Genomic DNA, 20022 nt, shown 5'->3' with positions numbered 1-20022 from the left:
TTCTCAGAGGTCAGGCCATCTCCTCCATAACGGAACACAAACGCGCAAAACACAGAGAGCTTGCGACCCTTGAACGAGATCTCCAGGCAGGAGACACTGCTCATGCGACCAACCCCACATCAGACTCGGCTCAGGCTCTTTTGCTAAAGCAACAACAACACAAGGAACACCTCAGACTAGAGACAGTGGCAGCTCTCACAGCGACAAGGCATAGAATTTATGATGTCGGTGATAAGGCGGGGAGGTTGTTGGCATGGCTAGACAGGAGGGAACAGGGTAATCGTACTATTGCTCAAATTCACACGGCAGAGGGACGTTACACCTCAGACTCTGGGGAGATTGTGAAGGAACTAGCTACACATTTCAGTAGGGTGTGTGCATCCTCATCATCAGCCACGGAGGTCACGGCCGCGACTTTTCTGCGGGAGATAGAGATGCCCAAACTCGATTCAGTGGCCTCCGAGGAGCTAGAAGCCGACCTCACTGCTGAGGAAATCGGAGACGCAATCAAATCCCTACAATCCGGCAAAGCATTGGGCCCAAACGTCATCCCAGTGGAGCTGTACAAGCTCCTGACACCCGCCCTCAGCTCACACCTGCTGGCAATGTACAACGACAGCTTGGAGCAAGGTAAGCTGCCCCTGCACCAACGGGCGGCCACCATCGTGGCTATCCCAAAACCAGGGAAGCCCCCAGCGGAGTGCCTATCGTATCGCCCTATCTCCCTGATTAATGCAGAGTCCAAAATACTGGCTAAGCTAATTGCAAATAGGCTACAAACACACATTCCCAACTTAATTCACCCGGACCAGTCGGGCTTTATGCCAAACAGAAACACTGCACTTAATCTCAGGCGTTTGCATAGTGTGCTGGCGAGGGAACATAGTCTGACGGAGACTGCAGCAGTCCTCTCTTTAGACGCCAAGATGGCCTTTGATATGGTGGAATGGCCATATCTTTTTGCAGTTCTTCCACATCTAGGGTTTGGCCCCAAATTTTGCGCGTGGATCGGCTCCTTATTGCAGACCCAGTGGCCCATGTGGCAGTGAACGGGCGGCTATCACAAATCATTACACTAACGAAAGGAACACGACAGGGATTGCCATTGTCGCCACTTCGTTTTGCACTAGTCTTAGAGCCCTTGGCAGCACAGATCCGTACTACCCCTCTTTTACGTGGTATTACTTGGGCGGAGGGATGGGAAGACCGTATATCACTATACGCAGACGACATTTTAGTCTACATCACGGACCCCGAAAACACTCTGCCGATATTATTTGAAATGTGTGACACATTCGGGCAAACCTCGGGCTACACCATAAACTGGGATAAGTCGGTGTTATTCCCGTTAAAGGGCCTGACACCGCGCCTCCCTCCTAGCTGCCCATTGGCAATTTTCCAGGAATCGTTTAAATATCTGGGCATATACATTACAAGGGACCCAGCAATCTTCTTCGCCAAGAATTTGGTCCCCCCGTTGGAACGACTGCGTAGAGATGTACACTGGGAGTCGCTGCCCCTTACATTATTAGGTAAAGCGGCATTATTTAAAATGATGGCCTTGCCCAGATTCCTGTACGCGCTGGAAAATACACCGTTCCAGGTACCCATAAAGTACTTCAGACAAATAACGACACAAGTGTCCACCCTCCTGTGGGGCAACAAACCAGCCCGAATCGCACAGGTTAAACTGTGCTGAAGTTGGTACGATGGCGGCATCGCACTCCCTAACAGGCGCCTTTATTACTGGGCTACACACCTCAAAGTAATAAATCAGTGGATACACGCCCCTCGGACAGATCCAGCTTACAGGGCAGATTGGGCTCAACTAGGTACGGACAACATGTTAGCGGCCCTATGTAATAGACGGCGTGCATTGGCTCTAGCGGGCCCGACTAAACACACTGTCATGCTGTGGTATACAGCGCAGGCACACCTAGGGTGGAAGGGGGTAATAACCAGGCTTACACCTCTGTGGGACACGAAACAGCTAGGGACCCTCAGAAACAGCAAAGGTTTCGGTCGTTGGGATAGCATAGGGATCTCCACAGTTGGAGACTTATGGGACAAAGGGGCGATCGTCCCATTCGACCAGCTTCAACGACAATATGATCTTGCACCAACGGAGACATACCGTTATTTACAAATTAGACACGCACTCCTGACAGCTCTTCCACAGACCGAAAATTTCCCGAGGCATCTCCATTAGAAGATAGGCTCCTCACAGACTTTATGCCTAACCGAGCCACCTCCCTTAACTATCGCAAACTAATAAACAATATGTCAGACCCCACAGCAACACTACAAGAGAAATGGTCAGTGGACATTGAGGCTATGGATGAGACAGAATGGCAGATGGCGCTCGCCTCTCCTAGGGAAGTGGGAATATCAGCCAGGCTCAGACTGGTACAATTTAAAATTTTACATAGAGCCTACCTCACTAGATCCACACTTCATAGAATAGGTAGGGCGGAGCATCCTTATTGCCTAAGAGGCTGTGGATATGAAGGAACCTTTTTTCACACACTTTGGGACTGTCCCCGATTAACGGAATATTGGCGCCAGATCCTGCGCACAATATCTCAAACACTACATATCTCCCTGCTGCCTGAGCCACGAAGATGCCTCCTCAACATCTGGGAACCGAATGACTTGTCTCGCTATGGGCAACTCTGGGCGACTCTGGGCATCATGGTGGCCAAAAGGAATGTGGCTCAAAAATGGGGGGCGGCAGAGTTACCATCCTTGGGTGCTTGGTGTAGAGACATGGATACGACAATGATTACTGAAAGAGCGGTATATATAAACAGGAAATACCCTCGCAAATGGACCAGAGTATGGACTAACTGGAATACTTACAGAGGGGAAATTTGTGACCCAGTTGCCGAATCAGACAATGACAGCTCAGACCATGACTCTGAAGGGGAATGAGAGATCTGGAGGGAGGGGGGGGGTGTACTAAGGATGAAGCGTATAGAAAACGGAGTTCAGAGTGAAATGAATCTACTGTACAAATGCTATTGGATACTTGTAACCTTGAAACTAACCTATGCCAACTATCTTTCTGTAATTTGTACTAAAACAAATAAAAATGTTTTCCAAAAATATATATATACTTTACATGCACGACAGTGGTTGGTGTTGGCCCCTAATGCTCTTGTGTATGCAAAGGAATGCCTGGGGTTCAGGTTTCTGCAAAGAAGTGCCTGGGGTTTACAGTAACAACAGAACAGAGTAAGAATCAAATTTGGAAGCTACCAAAAACATAAAAATCGAGATACAGACGAGCACAGAGACATGCCCACCAACAAAAAAAGGTATTAAGGAATAAAATGTAGGACAGTTACACATGAAAATATGTCCACACTTCCTTTAGGTTCTCAAGACCTATGATGGAACACAAATGCAAACTATAGATTTGGGGAAAACGTGTAAAATACTATTTCAAGAATTAACAAAATATGGATGGGATGATATTACTCACAAGACAAACATCAATTATTTCGGCAGAGGATTCAATGACCAACCTGCCATTAAATACATTTCAAAGGATTGACTAAAAAGTGAAGTAATAAGTTTGTTATAAAAGAGACAACTTTTTCCACAGGTTTGAAAACGTACCTAAAATTAGATGGAGTTTGGTCTCCGTCTGAAAGGCATAGTGCAAGGTGACCAAATATGGTGATTGTCTAATGTGTTCCAAAACTTGCCGTTCCGTTCGTGTGTGCTCGGTCGTCTTTGCTTTTTGAATAATAGTTGCTTTTTTCAATACTTTCATTGCATAGAGCTTTCCAGAGTTATGGCCGCTGACTTTTCTTACCAGGAACACTTTCCCATAGGCTAAATTGAATAAAAGGAAAGATGATTAAACTTCACCAATAATGTAGCAAACCACAAAATATATTTGCCATTTCAGATCAATAATACAAGGTGCAGGCATTACTTGCTAGTACTTCATGTTCCCTCCATGGTAAACAGGGGTGACCCCTGCCCTGATTGCATGGCTAAATGTGAAAGTGGTATCCTGACTTTTTGTTTGACTACATAACAACGCCAGCCTAGTGTGTGGGAGACCAAGGCCTGCCACTGGTATTGTGATGTCCAGAATGTGTTCTGTGACCTGGAAGGGTACATCAAGCATGCCCTCATGGCCGAAACAGAACTTATGACTTAGGTGTGAACTACAGACTCTGTTGCTGACATTCCCTGAGCCTGCTGAGTGTGTGGATGTGCGGTGGATTTGCAGCACGTGTGGTAATAGGATTCTGTCTATGGAGACAATGGGTACTGGGTCCAATACGATCCATTCTGGAACTGCCCCTAGGTTTAGCCTAGCACAAGATGATGGTGGATACAGCTTCCACATAAAAGTGAAATGTATTAACTGCATTCCTATGACTGGAGGGTGGAGCCACAGACACTGAAAAGAGGGGGGTGGAAATGGAAATACTGTTGGACTTGGTCCTTTTTGCAGGTCATCCCAGAACTTTTTGCATTCCTCCTGTATTTTTACTGACCTGTTGTTGGTAGTTTTATGACTCTGGGCACTTTATTACTGTTGATCAGTGCTAAAATGTGTTCTCTCATGTAAATTTGCTAAGATTGGGCAACACCTGTTTGGCATATTTAATTGACCTAGAAGTCCCTTGTACAGTGGTATCCCATATACCCAGGGCCAGTAAATTAAATGCTACTGGTGGGCTTGCAGCGCTGCTTGCACCCCCCACTGAAGAAGCCTTTCAAACTTGTCACAGGCCTCTGCCACTGCAGGGATGCGTTCTGTTTACTGCTGCTGTGACGTAGCATATAAAGTGGTCGCCGTGTCTGCAACTCCCTTTTACTACATACCAGTCACCCCAAAGGTAGGCCCTAGCTAGCCCATTGGGCAGGGTGCTGGGTAGGTAAAAGTTAGAACATGTGCCCTAGCTGTGTGGCATGTCCTGATAGTGACAAACAGCCTATTTGATTTCTCACTGCTGTGAGGCTGCCCTCTCATAGAGTGCATTCGGGATTCCTGGATATGTGCTCCAGTGGTAATTCCTGATATGAGAAGGGTTGCTTGACCATGTTTAGTATGCTTGGAATAGTAGTGATAAATCCTGCTTATTGGTGAAAGCGGGTTTCTTAAAACTACTTTTTTTTAGAAGTAGTCTCTTCTGTGTGCTCATGTGCCTTTGTGCCCTGTCTGAATGTGTATTGACAGTCAGGTTCTGACTGACAGGGGAGAGAGGATGTGCATTCACTCCAGCCAGTCACTGGGGGGGGGGGGTTGAGGTGTGTCCGGCCCTGCCTGGGTGACTCAGCGCTAGGCAGCATAGGCCTGGTTTGCATTTAGAGTGGTGGGGGGAGTTGCACCTGAATAGGGCTGTGCCTGCCTTCTAGAATGCTGGTTCCGCCCCCTGGGGTGTGTCCGGAGCCAGGGCTTACACTGTGAATGGGGGGTGTTGTGCACTTGTAAATGTTTTAAAGTGCCCCCAGAAAAAAACATGGGCACTATAAGTAAAGGGGCTGTGACCCCATGTAAAGGAGAAGACGCTGCATGGACTTGTAACCAGAAGGCTGCTGGATGGCCAGGAGGAACCGCTTTGGGCTTGAGCATTCTGGAGGGGCCGACCTGTTGGCTGGAATAAGGACTGCTGCTTTTCACTAAAGGACCCTTGTGTTGGCCTGCTTGCCTGTACCTAGCTGGGAGCCCCAGTGCTCTCCCAGGAGTGCCTCTATGCCCATGGTCTTGGCAACCTCAAGCGCTTTTATGTTTTTGGGCTCTTGGCCCTGAAACCTATGTGAGGTGTGCTGTGCCATGTGTATTTGAGCCCCAGTCATGGGCTCGTGCTGCAGTAAAGCACTTGGGTTGCCCTCGCTAAGTGTGTGAGGAGCGCCTACCTCACCGGAGTTCTGGGCCGAGCCCCAACCCGCTACTGTCCTGGCCGTGAGTGTTGGAATAAACGGTGGTGCGGCCCCAGCAGGTCGTTGCAGCGACGAGGGAGCTGCGAAGGAGTCTGGCCCCGCCCCCAGGTTGCCAGGGCAACCTTTTGAGTCAGCCGATTTCAGGCACAGGAGGGCTGCACGTCACTTTGAAGAGGCGGCTGCAGAAAGGACCCTGCAAACCAGTGTGGGGAGCTGCCAGGAGTTACTCCAGGGAACATCGCCGGTAAGGGTATTCCACGGAAGCCGGCACCCAAGTCGGACATGACCTCGGGGCAGGCCCGATTCTCACACTGAGCTGTTTTTGCAGCTGCAGCACCATGCGTTTGCAGGCAGCTGCAGGCCTGGAGATCCCACCGAAGTGGACCCAGTGAGGTCTTCCCTCCTTAGTGGACTGGGCGGCTGTGATCCTATCTGCCCTTTTCTTGGGTGGCATTAATGGTTACGAGAGGGAATCAACCGAGACTGGGTGTGTGGTGCACCCCGGGGACATTCTTTGTCAGCGAGAATGGGATGAAACCTCGACGGAGGCCCTCGATCCCCCAAAGTAGAAAGGATCTCTGAAACAGTGTCCGCATAACCTATAATAGGAGTGGAGAGACGCTGCACCCTATGCCTTTTGGTGATGTATTGTAACTCCTGGCTGCATTTCATGGACTGCTTATGATTCATGTGCAATGTCTAACAGTTGATGACCTGGTGTTACATTACGCAGAAGTGATGTAGGAGGTATGCATTCTACAAGTGTTTATTATAGTGCACGGCTGATGTTGGTTACTGGTGACCCTGACTGTAATGTTTATGACAGTGGCCTGATTGGCCAAGTGATTTATGTAAACCCTGTGAAGTCATGACAAGTGCCTAGTGGCACAGTAATACATGGGATTGTGTTCTAATGTATTTTTATGGATAATACAAAGGATATTTTCCTATAACCTTGGGTGGAGTCTCTTTTGTGGTGTACCTAGTGTGTCACTGCTGTGTGAGTGTGTTGCGCAAACACTTTACACATTGCCTCTGGGATAAGCCCCACTGCTCTGCCAAGCTACCAAGGGACTGAGCAGGGGTTATCTTCAGTGTGTAACTCCCTTACCCTGAGTAGAGTGGTGGGTTCTGCCTGGCTTAGGTGCATACCCTAGCCAACCAGGAACCCCATTTCTAAAAAATACCCCCAGAAATATAATAAGGTCTTCATCGACAAAAGGCTGCCAATAAGTTATTTGACAACAGCCTGGTAGGAGTAAGCAGTGTGATGTTCAAGGTGAGAAAGTTTCTAGGCAGGGCTTGCCCTTTTGTCAGCCCCTCGTTACTACTTCTGGAACGCTGATGACAGCCAGGTGCAGATATCTTGCACTTTATTGTGCCCTTGTTGTGGATACTCCTGTTTGGAGTCTGCATCATTGCTACCTCCTGAGAGATCCATCACTTTGAACAAAGGCTGTGTTTGAGAGAAAATAGCATTTGAAAGAGAACCAACCCCAAGCAGTTCCAAACCCTTAGAAAATGGATTCATACCACATCTGGAAAATGAGTATAAGAGAGTGAACCGAACCATTCCACTTTGCTACAGTTCCAAGTTCTTGACCACGGAAGAGAGTGCTCCCTAGATTACTCAAAGGACTGCTGTGTGACCAGGGCTCGTGGCTCAATGCGTCCAGTCTCTCAGAAGTGAGGGGGCATTTCCAGAAGTCTGAACCTCTTGCAGAGGAGCCGATTGTCTCTGTATAGCGGCTAAAAGCCTACCTGTCTGTCTGCTGAGAGAGGAAAGCAGAGTGCCTGGCCATGCAGGAGATGCCATTGAGAAGGGGAAGCTAAGTTTTTGCCAGGGTGAAGAATACCCAGAAGAAAAGGACATCCAGTAAGAACACTGGGTCTGATTTAGATCTCTGCAAACAGGTTACTCCGTCACAACAGTGATGGATATCCCGTCTTTCGAAATATAAATCCCATAGGATATAATGGGATTTCTATTTCTGCGGACGGGCTATCCATCACCGTTGTGACTAAAATATTCCTCCGCCAAGATCTAAATTAGGCCCATAGTCAGGAGCGACCCATGTTGTGTGGGGTCTCCCTCAGTGGTTCCCGCTGTGAACTGAGCCAAACCATTCAAGTGAAAAGCAATATTGTGTTGTTACGTACACTTCTGTGTGTTCAAATGAGTGGTGCTACCAATGACTGACATATGATCTGCCTCAAGAAGAGCTGCTGTCATCGACGTGACCAAGCCCCAGTCTGCAATCGGTCTGTTAGGCTGCAGGTAGCAATGACGACCTGCTGAAAGACGTGCTATGGAGAATGCCACTGGCACGACTGCGCACCAGTCTGCAACTGGTCTGGACGGCTTCAATTGTCAAAGATGAGTGTCACTGCACAGGCTTAACAGGCTGATGCCCACCAGCTGTCTGGTAACAGAATGAGATTTGCCAAGTGTGTTTGTTAGCACCAACAGAACAACAGCTCCACTGAGCACGAAAGCAGGAAAATTGGAGACTAACTGCGAATAAACAAAGACTGTTCTTGTACAAAGAAACCTGCTGAGTAAAAAGGCTTTTTGGTTATAGATCCTCTTTGTGGCAAATACAGTTGAACTTAACCATACATTTGTCAGGCTTTTCAGAAGATGGACACTCAATGAACAACTTTCGAGTCCGGGTTGCCTGAGTAGCCCAGGTCTCAACAGTCCTGGTCTGCCAGAGGTAAAGGTGACCCTTTCCATTAGCCACAATGCCGCCGACACCTTAAAGCTCCTAAACAGATGGAGCCTTCAGAAGGATTCCCAAGGAAGAAAAAGCCCAGAGGGCCTAAAACCTCCAGATGGCAGGAATGTCTGAGGTAGATGGGAACCAGAGGACGGAACCCAAGAGGCAGATGAAAATAAGAGAGATAGGGAAAGATCCTAAGGAAATCATGACTGAACAGCTGAAGGCAACATGATAGAGGAAATACAACCACAAGTACAAAGAAGTGTTGTGATGCAAGGAGGAGCAAGGAAAAAGCCTTCTATACTGTTAGTCCAGATAACGCATCAAAGGAGGGTACTATTCCCCATGACAGATTTGGAAAAAATGTTTTAAGGATATGTGAAGTGGGGGGCGCTAGGTGGCGCAATTGCGGATGGCCGCCTGAGTGTGAGGCTCCTGCCGCCCGGCGGCAATAATCCTATTATTATCCTTCTTTTTGGCACCCCCGGGGGCATCTAGAACCGAAAATCAGTTGGGTTACCCCTCCGATACCTGCTGGCTAAATATCCGGGTGATCGTCGCGCTACTGAACCTGCACGATGACGCCGAACTTTGACCGGAGAGGATTCGTGGAGCAGCCTGCTGCGGATACCGGCTGTGACAACTACGCCAGTCCGCGGCTTCCACGAGGCTGTAGGCCGCAACGGAGGAGGATCGCTGTGCTCGGATCTTCTCTGCCCGGGGGAGCTTTATTGCTGTGAGTGCGGTGACCGGACGGTGCCGACGACCCCCCCCCCGTGGAGCGGCTGACTGGCAAGCGCGGGGGTCTTGGTGGGCCTCGCGCTCTCGATCATTCTCCTCCCTCTTTCCCCCCCACACCTACAGCCGTTTCCCCCCCCCCGCTATAAACTCAGAAATCGGCACCATAACTGGGGGCAAATAGCAGAACATGCTCGGGGGAGCGACACTCGCCAGAGCCAACTCGGATCATTTAATTGCGCTGTCCAGCTGGCGGAGGGACTGAGGGGATACCTCCATGGCCTGTACCCGACCCTGCTCATAACACTGACCGCCACCTTGTAGCCAAGCATTTGGAACACTGTACGGAGCACCGCACTGATTGCCTGATGCGTGGTGGACGCGATCCGCTGCCGTGCCATTGCCAACGTCACCCCACCTGGAGGGCTACAGCAAGAAGCATCGCTACCCACCGTGGCCCATACCCTACAGCCCCACTATCTGCCTTTATGGCCTCGCATGACTAGGCTGCCCCCCAGAGCGCGGAGGGTCTGGTGCCCTATGAGCAGACATCATAACACAGCATAGGTACGCTCGCGAGGGTGTGACACCAGGTGGCTTCACTGGTTTATTGTTGAGACGTGGGTCCACGCCCTACCACTTGTTTCCGTTGCCCGGCGCGTGGATGCCCCCTCCCCCCTGCACCTGCTGGAAGTGCCGATCCGGCCTCTGTGCTCAGCTTGTGGCCTGGGTGCAGTTGAGCCACGGCTCTCGGAAACATCATGGGCAAGACCGAAGCGAAGCAGCAGAAGCTCAACTTCGAAGCCAATAGAAGGCAATCTCGCAGGGGACAAGATCCACAAGAGCAGGCGGGCAGCAACGGGCCACAAGAAGACACAACCGACCAACCCACGGACCTACAGGACATCCTGCGAGAAGTTCGGCAGGGCTTCGCCACGAGGTGGACACGATGTCATCGCGGATGGACGCCATGGTCCACAAAATAGACCTGCATGAAAAGAGGATTAAAGAAACCGAGCGGCGAATCTCGGACTCTGATGACACGACCGCCAGACTCACCTCGCAGCTCTCTCGAATTGACAACTTGCTGGGAATTATTGCGACCAAAAATGAGGATTTGGAAGCGCGCAGTAGACGCAACAACGTACGAATTTTAGGGGATTACGGAGACGACCAACACAGGACCGCATGGGAGACTATGTTGAAAAAATGTTGCTAGCGGCGATTGGGTCGGATGCTTTCTCCAACCAATTTATTGTCGAAAGGGTGCATAGATCGCTGGGCCCCCGGCCCAAACCAGGGGCCACTCCAAGACCCATCATCGCTAGGCTCCTAAATTATAGGGACCGAGATGTAGCGCTAAAAGCGGCATGCAGCAAACAATCCCTATCCTATGATGGTAACTCTTTTTCTATATATCCTGACTTTACACCTATGGTCCAGGAGGAACAACGGAAATTTCTGGATGTCAAAGCGAAGCTACGTAAAGCACAAATTGACTATGCCCTCCTTTATCCGGCGCGGCTTCGGGTCACGCATCAAGGCAAGCAGAACTTTTTCACTAACCCACATCAGGTGGAGGAATTCTTAAAAAACCTTCGCCGCTCCAACAGACCTAGCAACGACGAGGAAGACTCCCGACGATCGCCGCTGGCAGAAGTGGACGTAGAAGATCAGTAAATGTTTATTTAACTGTTAATGTCTTAAAACTAATTGATGCAACGTGAGTAGCACCATACATGCTGGGGAACTGATTCTAAAGGGCACATATGGCCACTACATGTTACCCCCCTGAGGTGCTAAATGCTGATTTGCCGGGCCCCCTGTGTGCTCGATGGCGCTGCGGCCTTGGTTGTGGTTGCCTGGAGACAAGGGGTTGCTGTGTCGCCACCTAGATATGACCCCCGCAGGGAATTTCCCCGGGCTGACTTGCCACATAGATGTGGTAGGAGCTGTAGTTTGGTTTTTTGCTTGGATGACAGTTGGGGGTGGGTGGGGTGGGAATGTATTGCTGACATGTTGGGGTTGCTTCAGTGGGAGGGATGGGTGGTTTGGAGGGATGACAAGGGATTTGAGGTTTTGTGCACTATTGGCACACAAAGTTTGATGATGAGAGCTGTTATGTTTTATCTGAGAGTCATTGGAAAATTGACCGCATTACATAGGTTGGTGAGTTGCTCGTTGCATGGTAGACCACGGTGTTATACACGAAGCTTACTATTTTTTTTGTGCTATGTTTTTATGGCTACTGACATGGGGACACAACTGAAGGTTACCACGTGGAACATCCGGGGACTAAAAGATTCTAGAAAGAAACAACAGGTATTAGGGTATTTAGACAGACACCATACGCATATAGCTATGTTGCAAGAAACACACTTCTCGCCTCATAGGTTTAACACATTTGCCTCGAGATGGGCTGCGCACAGTATTTTCTCCTCCTACTCCAGCTATGCTAGAGGTACAGCCATACTAATCAAGAAACAGGTGCCCTTTCATTTGGGCGGGTCGGCCAGTGATGATCAAGGACGGTACTGCTTGGCATGGGGGCCTTTGGGTTCGGAATTGGTCACATTAGTATGTTGTTATGGGCCCAATGTTGATACCCCAGATTTTTTCCTTTCCTTGTGGGAAGCAGTGAGAAACGTGGGATCAAATCACATCATCTGGGGTGGAGATTTTAACGTTACTTACGCCCCCGGCTCTAGATAGATCACACCCTGCCCCGCATCATCATACTGGAGCGGCCAGTGTACTCAATGATATTATCACTGCCAATCAACTGGTAGATGCATGGAGGCAGGAGAAGGGACACACGTTACAGCATATGCGACCACTTGGGCGCGTCTAGACTATTGGTTTGTTTCCCGGGGGCTTGGCCCGGCAATTTGTTCAGTGCAGCATTTAGCTAGGACATACTCTGATCATGCTCCTATCAGGCTCGCATTCTCTTCGGCGGACTTCAGCTCACCCCGCAGCGCTTGGCGACTTAACACACGTATGTTATTGGACACCGTTTTTCAGGAACAATTGCGGGAAGAGGTGCAAGATTTTTTCACACATAATAAGGGGCCAGTGCAAGCTGTAGAGACAATTTGGGAAGCCTTCAAGGTTACAATACGGGGATTCTGCATAGCTAAAGGTTCAGGCATACTCAAGGACATTACTAATACACTTTCCCGACTAGAGCGGGAGCTGAAAACTTTAGAGGAGACACTAGCGCATACACCAACTAAAGACACACAGGAGAAGTTCAGGCCCAAACTTACTGAATACACGGAGGAGGCCCAACGGGAAACACACTTTAAGGGCAAGCATTGGCAGGCTAGACGGTATGGAGAAGGGGAGCGCCCTGGCAAGACTTTAGCGGATATAATTCGTAAGCCACGCTACTCCAACTATGTGGTGGAATTGGAGAGACCGGACAGAACGCGCTGTTGTGACACTGCCAGTATACTCCAGGACTTTACTACCCATCACGAAAACCTGTATACCACCTCCGGGACACGAGACTTGAACTTGGAGGATTATCTGGGAGATGTGGCCCTTTGGTGGCTGAGTGACATACATCGAGAATTTCTATGTGCACCGTTCGAACTAGATGAAGTTCGCGCTCCCATAATGGGCCTACAATCCGGGAAAGCCACAGGGATAGATGGCATCCCTGTGGAATTTTATAAAGCTTATATAGATATCATGGCTCCAGTCCTTCGGGAGGTCTGCGAAGAATCTCTCGAACTCGGCTCACTCCCCCCCCCACTATGAGAGAAGCCCTCATTATTTCATTATTGAAACCGGACAAACCATCACACCTCTGCGAGTCATTCCGAACGCTCTCCCTAATTAATTGCGATGTTAAAATACTAGCGAAACTAATTGCAAAGAGAATGAGTCTCTTACTAAACCACCTCATCCTACCAGACCAATCTGTGTTTGTCCCTGGCAGAGCTACCTCCCATAACTTGAGGACCTTTTTCACCCTATTACATAATGTAGCCCCTGATCTGCCCTTGGCGGCAATATTTTTAGATGCCACTAAGGCTTTTGATTCCGTTGAATGGAATTATATATTTGGGATAATGCTCCGAATGGGGCTTCCGCCGCTATTTCTGTCCTGGATACGCCTCTTGTACCATCAACCGGGAGCTAAGGTACTGATCAATGGACGTCTGTCCCATAGATTCTCGATCACCAGAGGGACGCGGCAGGGATGCCCTTTATCCCCATTGCTATTTGCCCTGGCGACGGAGCCATTGGCAGCACGACTGCGCCAACGCCACAATGCTATGGCTCTGCAATGTAACATGAGACAAGTATTGATCTCTATGTATGCTGACGATATCACCCTTTATGTGCGGAACCCACAGGATAATCTAAATACGCTCCTTAGAGAATTCATAGTTTTCAGGCGCCTATCAGGTGTCCAGATAAACTAGGGGAAATCTTGACTTTTCCCAATGACTACCTCAGTGGTGCGATTTCCCTTAGACTACCCTTTAAAGTGGTGCGAGGATGACTTACGTCACTTGGGGATTGGCATCACTAGGAATAAGGAAGAACTCATGAGGCTTCATTATGGGGTGGCACTGACCTGCCTAATTGATAAGGTAAACCGTTGGATAAAGCTTCTGCTCTCTATGGCAGGCAGGGCATCACTGATAAAGATGGTGATTCTCCTCCAGCTGTTATATTTGTTTTTAAATATCCCGTATCATCCGGGGAGACATTTTTTTAAATCCCTTAAATCTGAACTGACTCGATTAGTATGGGGGGGCAAACAAGCTAGGCTAAAATAGACTGTCCTCACCAGGCCCTATGCTGCGGGTGGGTTTGGAATCCCAGACTTTGAACTTTATTACATTAGCGTGCAAGCACACTATCTATATTTTTGGATTCGACAACCTAAGTATATGCCACAACTAGCGGCTGAACATTGGCTAGTGCACCTGATACCGATAGACGGTGCCCTATATATGACATTGACTGCCCGAGAACGCACACAGACCACTGTGAACGCCACGATTACGGCATGGCGGCGTATTGCACATCTTTATGAGACCCCGATAATTTATTCACCGCTGCTCCCGCTGGTGTACCATCCCGACATGCCCCTCTTGCAGGAAACACTCTTTCACAGGTTACAAGAACGCGCTTCCATTAAAACCCGGGGAAATCTCCATGAGAATGGACAATTTCGCACATCCGATAGTATGTTTAATGAAATACAACGTACTCCCCTAGATTTTTTTTATATCTACGCCTTAGACAAGGGATCAGATCACTACATGCTGGGTATCCAGATGAGCCTCCGACACTTACACCTTTGCAGACACTTTTACAACAACCATCACCTAAACGGCTCATATCCCTAGTTTATCGAACAATACAAAATCGTCCCTATGTTGAGAGTTCACCGTCGCGTTCCAAGTGGGATGCAGAACTGGGGATTGAATTAACAGAGGAGCAGTGGGAATACTGCTGCTCGCAAACTGAGCGAATATCGGCCAGTAGCAGACTACGGATCAAACACTACAAATACCTACACACTCCAGTTAGCATGCATGGACATCATCTCCGAGATTCGGATATGTGCGATAGATGTCACATGGCACATGCTGATTTTTTACATTTGGCCTGGAATTGCCCCGCAATACATGAATATTGGGGACATGTCTTTACTGCTCTCGACCAGATGATGGATGTACATATAGATGCTTCACCACTAATTGCCCTGTTGAGCTACGTTAAACACGTACCACTGGCTTATTGCCGATATACAGCTCTTGCATTATTGCTGGCTAAAAGGCAGGTAGCCTGTAGGTGGGGTAGGGGAAGGGTGCCTAACTTTAAGGATTGGCTAACCGATATGATATACTGTCAGGAACAATCTGTCATCTATGCCGAGCTCTTGCCTAGTGCGTCCAGGCCCAGAGACATATGGGCGCCATTAACATCTTATTTATTGTCAAGACCCCAAGCACAAAATCATTCCTAAGGCTGTATGCGTATCACTTTGTTCTGCTATTGGTTCTCAACACCCACTAGATTAATGGCACTGGAGACATTACTTGAGTGATGTTTGTTTTTCTTTTAGTCACAGAAGGTGACACTTTGCATTTGGATGGTGTGCTCCCTGAATGTGCTCTCCGATGCTCCCTTATGTTTCTCAAAGGTCCACTGACAGTATGCACGGCGGACTGTGATGCCTGTATGATATGACGTGCTGCAAAAGGAACCGGGACTACATGCTCCGAACTCATACTTTATTATGGACGTTGTTTGACTCTCATTATTGTTGTTTCATAGCACACAGTGCAGGAGAGTGTAGCATTATTGCTCATTGATACGCGGCCGGCCCGAAGTGGTTAGGCGGCTTGATGTGTTAAATTACGCTGATCATGTCAGATTACGGTCTTTTTCTGAGCACAACGAAGATACTGAAGCGCTGCCGGCCACGAGATGGTTGTAGGCACTGAGTTGTGTTTAACTATAACTATCTATAAAGGTTTTTTGAAACTTAAAAAAAAAAAAAGGATATGTGAAGTGGTCATCTTGGACTGGGCTAATCAATCAGCCAGAATTCCTCTCCAGAGAATTATGGGATAAAAAAATCAGGAAGCATATGGCGACGAAAGCCGTATTGAGCCCCACAGGCCTCCCAAAGGAGAATAATGCCTCCTTGGGAGATTGTACTGGCGGGCCGACTGTAGCAAGGTAAGTTCACAGCAGAGGGAGCGAGGCGGCTCCCTCCGGCTTCCCCCCCATCGTCCGCGAGCCACGCGTCCCGCCTGGTGCCAGCTCCTGGCTGGGCAGGACGCTAGCACAACATCAGTAGCCATTGAGGTAATCCAGAGCAAACTGCACATGTTCTCGATTAATGCTTCGGCCCATACAATATAACAAGGACCATGGACAAACTTCTTAAAGGGGATCGTGGTGGGGTTAAGGGTAGGAGAGGAGGTGGTACCTTGCTGGGGATCGGAGAGGAGATTACATCCTTATAACTGAAAAGCCTTTGACTTCTCCTTACTACCCTGAGAGTGAAGTGCAGAATGGGTGTACTTTGCATAGTTTGTAAAGCCTTACTAGTCACATTGATACGGAGACTAGGACCACAAAGGTAAAAGGCATTAGCCCCTATGCTAGTGGCATACTACAGATACTCATTATCCAATGATAACCATTCTAATTTCCAAAATAGCCAAAGGTTTTATAGGAACTGTAAGTCAGTCCCCACATTAAGAGAATACTCCCCATTCACTGCATGGTTGGTTCAAGTTATTTTTATATATATATTATTGCAAGTGCTAGTTCTTTTGCACTAGGCTGGCATGCAAGAAAGCAGAACTAAATATGCAGTTGCTGCTTTTATGCCCGGAATTTAAGTAATGCCAACATTTGTGTTCGCTTTGTCTACTGCAAGAAAATGTTAAGTGGGCAAGCAGTGGCATTTATTGATCCCCCAGAGGCTCTCTCATTCAGCATGCAAAGCACATCCTTCTCTAATTTGATTTGTTTTTCTTTGTACTCTCTGTTCAGTTTGGTGCCAAACTCCACTCTCAAATTTGTTGTGCATTTCTGTTCCACTCTCTCATCACTGAATGTTTTCGTCAACTTTCTCGTTTGCGGTGTCTCATATCTATATGTCACATGATTCTCCTCCAACTTGCACCAAGATCCTATTACTATTTGTCCTGCCGTTCGTTTCCCTTTCTCTTTCATCTTATGCTTCTCTGCCATTCCTGATTTAACAGGTGTCTCCCTCCCTCTTCAATATTGCTTCTCAGTTCCCTTTCTCCCCCAGTATTCCTTTGCCCACTATCTCATCCTCTGAGCGCCATACCTTCCCGCTCTCTCATCAATCACATGCAGAGAAGCATGTCTGGGGCCTTGGGCCATTCTCATCTGCGTTGCATGACCTCACCTGTCTCATCCAGCTTTTCCTTTGGTTGCCTCACACATCTATTTAGTGCCATGTTCCTTCTCCCTAATCCAATCTACATCTTACTACCCTTTCTACCTCACTCACTTCTCTCATCCATCAATCGGCGCACTGACCGCAGACATGGGTCCTCTATATGCACTATTGTTGGACCCATTTCCCGCTGGATTTCAGAAATTAGTGAAGTACTCCCATCACATCTCGCGCCCTGCTCATTTGTCTTTTTCATAACTCTTTTCTCACAAGTATCTTTCACCTTGCCCCACTTTATCATCTTTCTTGTGCTTTTGTCCCTTCTCAGTCTTCGATTCTTAACTCATCTCGTTTGCAATTTACTTCCCTCTTCGAATCAGCTCACCTCACTCCCCTCTTTGACTTGTCTGGATTCTCACTCGCCTTTTACCCATTTTGTGTCTTGGTCTCCTCTCTCATCCACCTCAGGCTGATATCTAACTTCCATTCCATATCTGTTTGTGCCTCAGCCCCGCCTCTCACTGACTATATGAGTGTACTCTCTCACTTTCCATGTGCCTCACTCCCAGAGTTTTCCATTGTGTGCTTCACCAATATTGGCCCTCGTTTAACACTCTCACCCCCACTATGTACTGTGTACCACTCCTTCCAATGCATGTCTTCTCATTTTTTACCCCACACTCAACTGTCTCATGCCTCACATGAAGAGTTAGGAGCTAGGGAGGCTTCTAAGAACTTGTTTTCCTACTCAGATCATGATCCTCATTGGTGGATGTGAGGCAAAGAGACAGGCTACCTACTGCAATACCTAAATAACAGGACTGCACTTTGGGCATAATTAGAAATAAGCTGGGGGTTGGAATGACTACACCTAACCACCTTTGGCCTGACCACCTGCCTATCCCTGGGAGAGAATCTGAAAGGGGCCTACAGAACCCCTTCCAGATCTTGCTAATTTCTAGATATCAGGATGACATCACTCATAAAAAAACGAAGCAACCAAGCCTCTTTCAATAGTTCGCCAAGTTGGCATCTCCTAGTGCAAAGTGGAACTTGGCCTTAATCACAAAGAGAGATAAAGGAAATGTGTAGGGGAAAATGTGAGCTATACAAGTCAGAGGTGTCCTCGAGACACATTCATCATGATGAGTAATTATGTGTCATAAATGTAAATGTAAATGTGGGATACTTGTAAAGCGCACTGTTACTCTACCCGAGTGTCCTGGCGCTGTAGACCGCTGGGAAACCCGTCCTGGTTTTCCCTGTGAGATGGTCCCTTTCTGGGTATCTCCAGGGTGAAACCAGGCATCCCCGGTGTCTGTGGGGGGCCGTTGTAGAAATGAGGCAAGCTTAATGCCCAGAGTTACCGAGTGTGTTCCCTGGTTAGAGTAGGCACTGAGGCGAGAATTATCGAGTTTGTTGACCCTGGTCCAAGGCCCTGCCGCTTCGGGAATTGAACCCTGGTCCCGGGCCGTTCTCTGCTTACAGGTCTGCCGCCTCTAACCAGTGAGCCACACCTCTCCACAATAAAGGCAGTGAAAGGGCTAATTTGTTGAGACATTCTTTTGGTTTTCCATTTAGGAGTTGCATAGACTATTCCCAAATCCTAATCTCAATGGATGACAATTTTTCCAAATCTTCTAATACCTTTTCAAATTATCATGATTGCATATGTTTATGTTTCTGAGTGGACGGAGCACAATGCTCTCAAGTACAGCTCTGACAAAATAGAGATATTACTAGTCTCAGATGCAAAGTTACCCAGAGGTCTCTGAGAACTTGTGTCGAATTGAGACAGGCAGCTACCCCAGTGCCCGTTAGAAACGTTATTTTAAATCAGTACCTCTCACTTTATGACCAGGTCACTAACCTATCTTCTACTGTTTTTAAATGAACCTTTTGCACAAGAGATTGACCTTGCCTTCTTACTTATACTCTCAGATAGCTTAGGCCAAGATTTGAGTAATTTTGACTACTGAGCTCTGCGTCTTCAGGAGCCTGACTAGGTCTAACTAAACAACTTCAATAAATGAAAAATACTGCAGCTCGTCTGATCCTCCACCTCCCAAAGTACCTATCAGAGTCAGCTGCACTGACGACTTTGCACTGGCTGGCCTCTGACAAGAGTGCAATTTTCAAATCAATGTGCATCATTTTCAGAGCATTTCACCAGTGGGACTCTCTCTATCTGCATCAAAAGTATATTCCCTGCAGTCCCAGTCACCTTTCTGCATTCTGGCATCTTGAGATACCCAGGTGCAAGCGTTGCAGTAGTGGGGAGTGTGACTTTTCGGTAACTATATCATTTAGTCCCAGAAACACCGGTAGCGGCAGCTTTATTAGACCCGGCGAAAGCCTTTGATTCGATAGAGTGGGGGTATATGTTCACAGTACTAGGTAGAATGGGCTTTCCAGAGACGTTCCTGAAATGGATAGAATTATTATATAATGGTCCCACTGCTAGAGTTCGCATAAATGGGCACACATCGGCTCCCATAGACATACTAAGGGGCACGAGGCAGGGCTGCCCGTTCTCTCCAATCCTGTTCAAGTTGGTCATAGAACCCTTACCTTGCATGATTAGACAACGGCACTCAGAGACAGCTCTACAATTCACTCGACGCCCTCTTGGCATATCTCTTTATGCCGATGATATGGTGCTCTTCGCTCGAAACCCTGATACGCATTTAAACACACTTATTAGGGAGTATGTATGCTTTGAACACTATTCAGGTCTGC

The 20022-nt window shown here is 48.1% G+C and overlaps 1 protein-coding gene across 2 annotated transcripts in view; it reads right to left on the bottom strand.

The window, feature by feature from the left end:
- RPS6KA5 (ribosomal protein S6 kinase A5) overlaps positions 1-20022 on the bottom strand; it is a 628800-nt gene that overhangs the window by 406187 nt on the left and 202591 nt on the right. For both annotated transcript variants that reach the window (XM_078660052.1, XM_078660053.1), the window contains exon 3: positions 3622-3840. In XM_078660052.1, the coding sequence (XP_078516178.1) occupies positions 3622-3840 (219 nt within the window). The remainder of the gene's footprint in view (positions 1-3621; positions 3841-20022) is intronic.

The sequence above is a fragment of the Lissotriton helveticus genome, chromosome 9 (genome assembly GCF_964261635.1).
Source record: "Lissotriton helveticus chromosome 9, aLisHel1.1, whole genome shotgun sequence".
NCBI lineage: Eukaryota > Metazoa > Chordata > Amphibia > Caudata > Salamandridae > Lissotriton > Lissotriton helveticus.
This window is presented reverse-complemented; position numbering and strand designations above follow the sequence as displayed.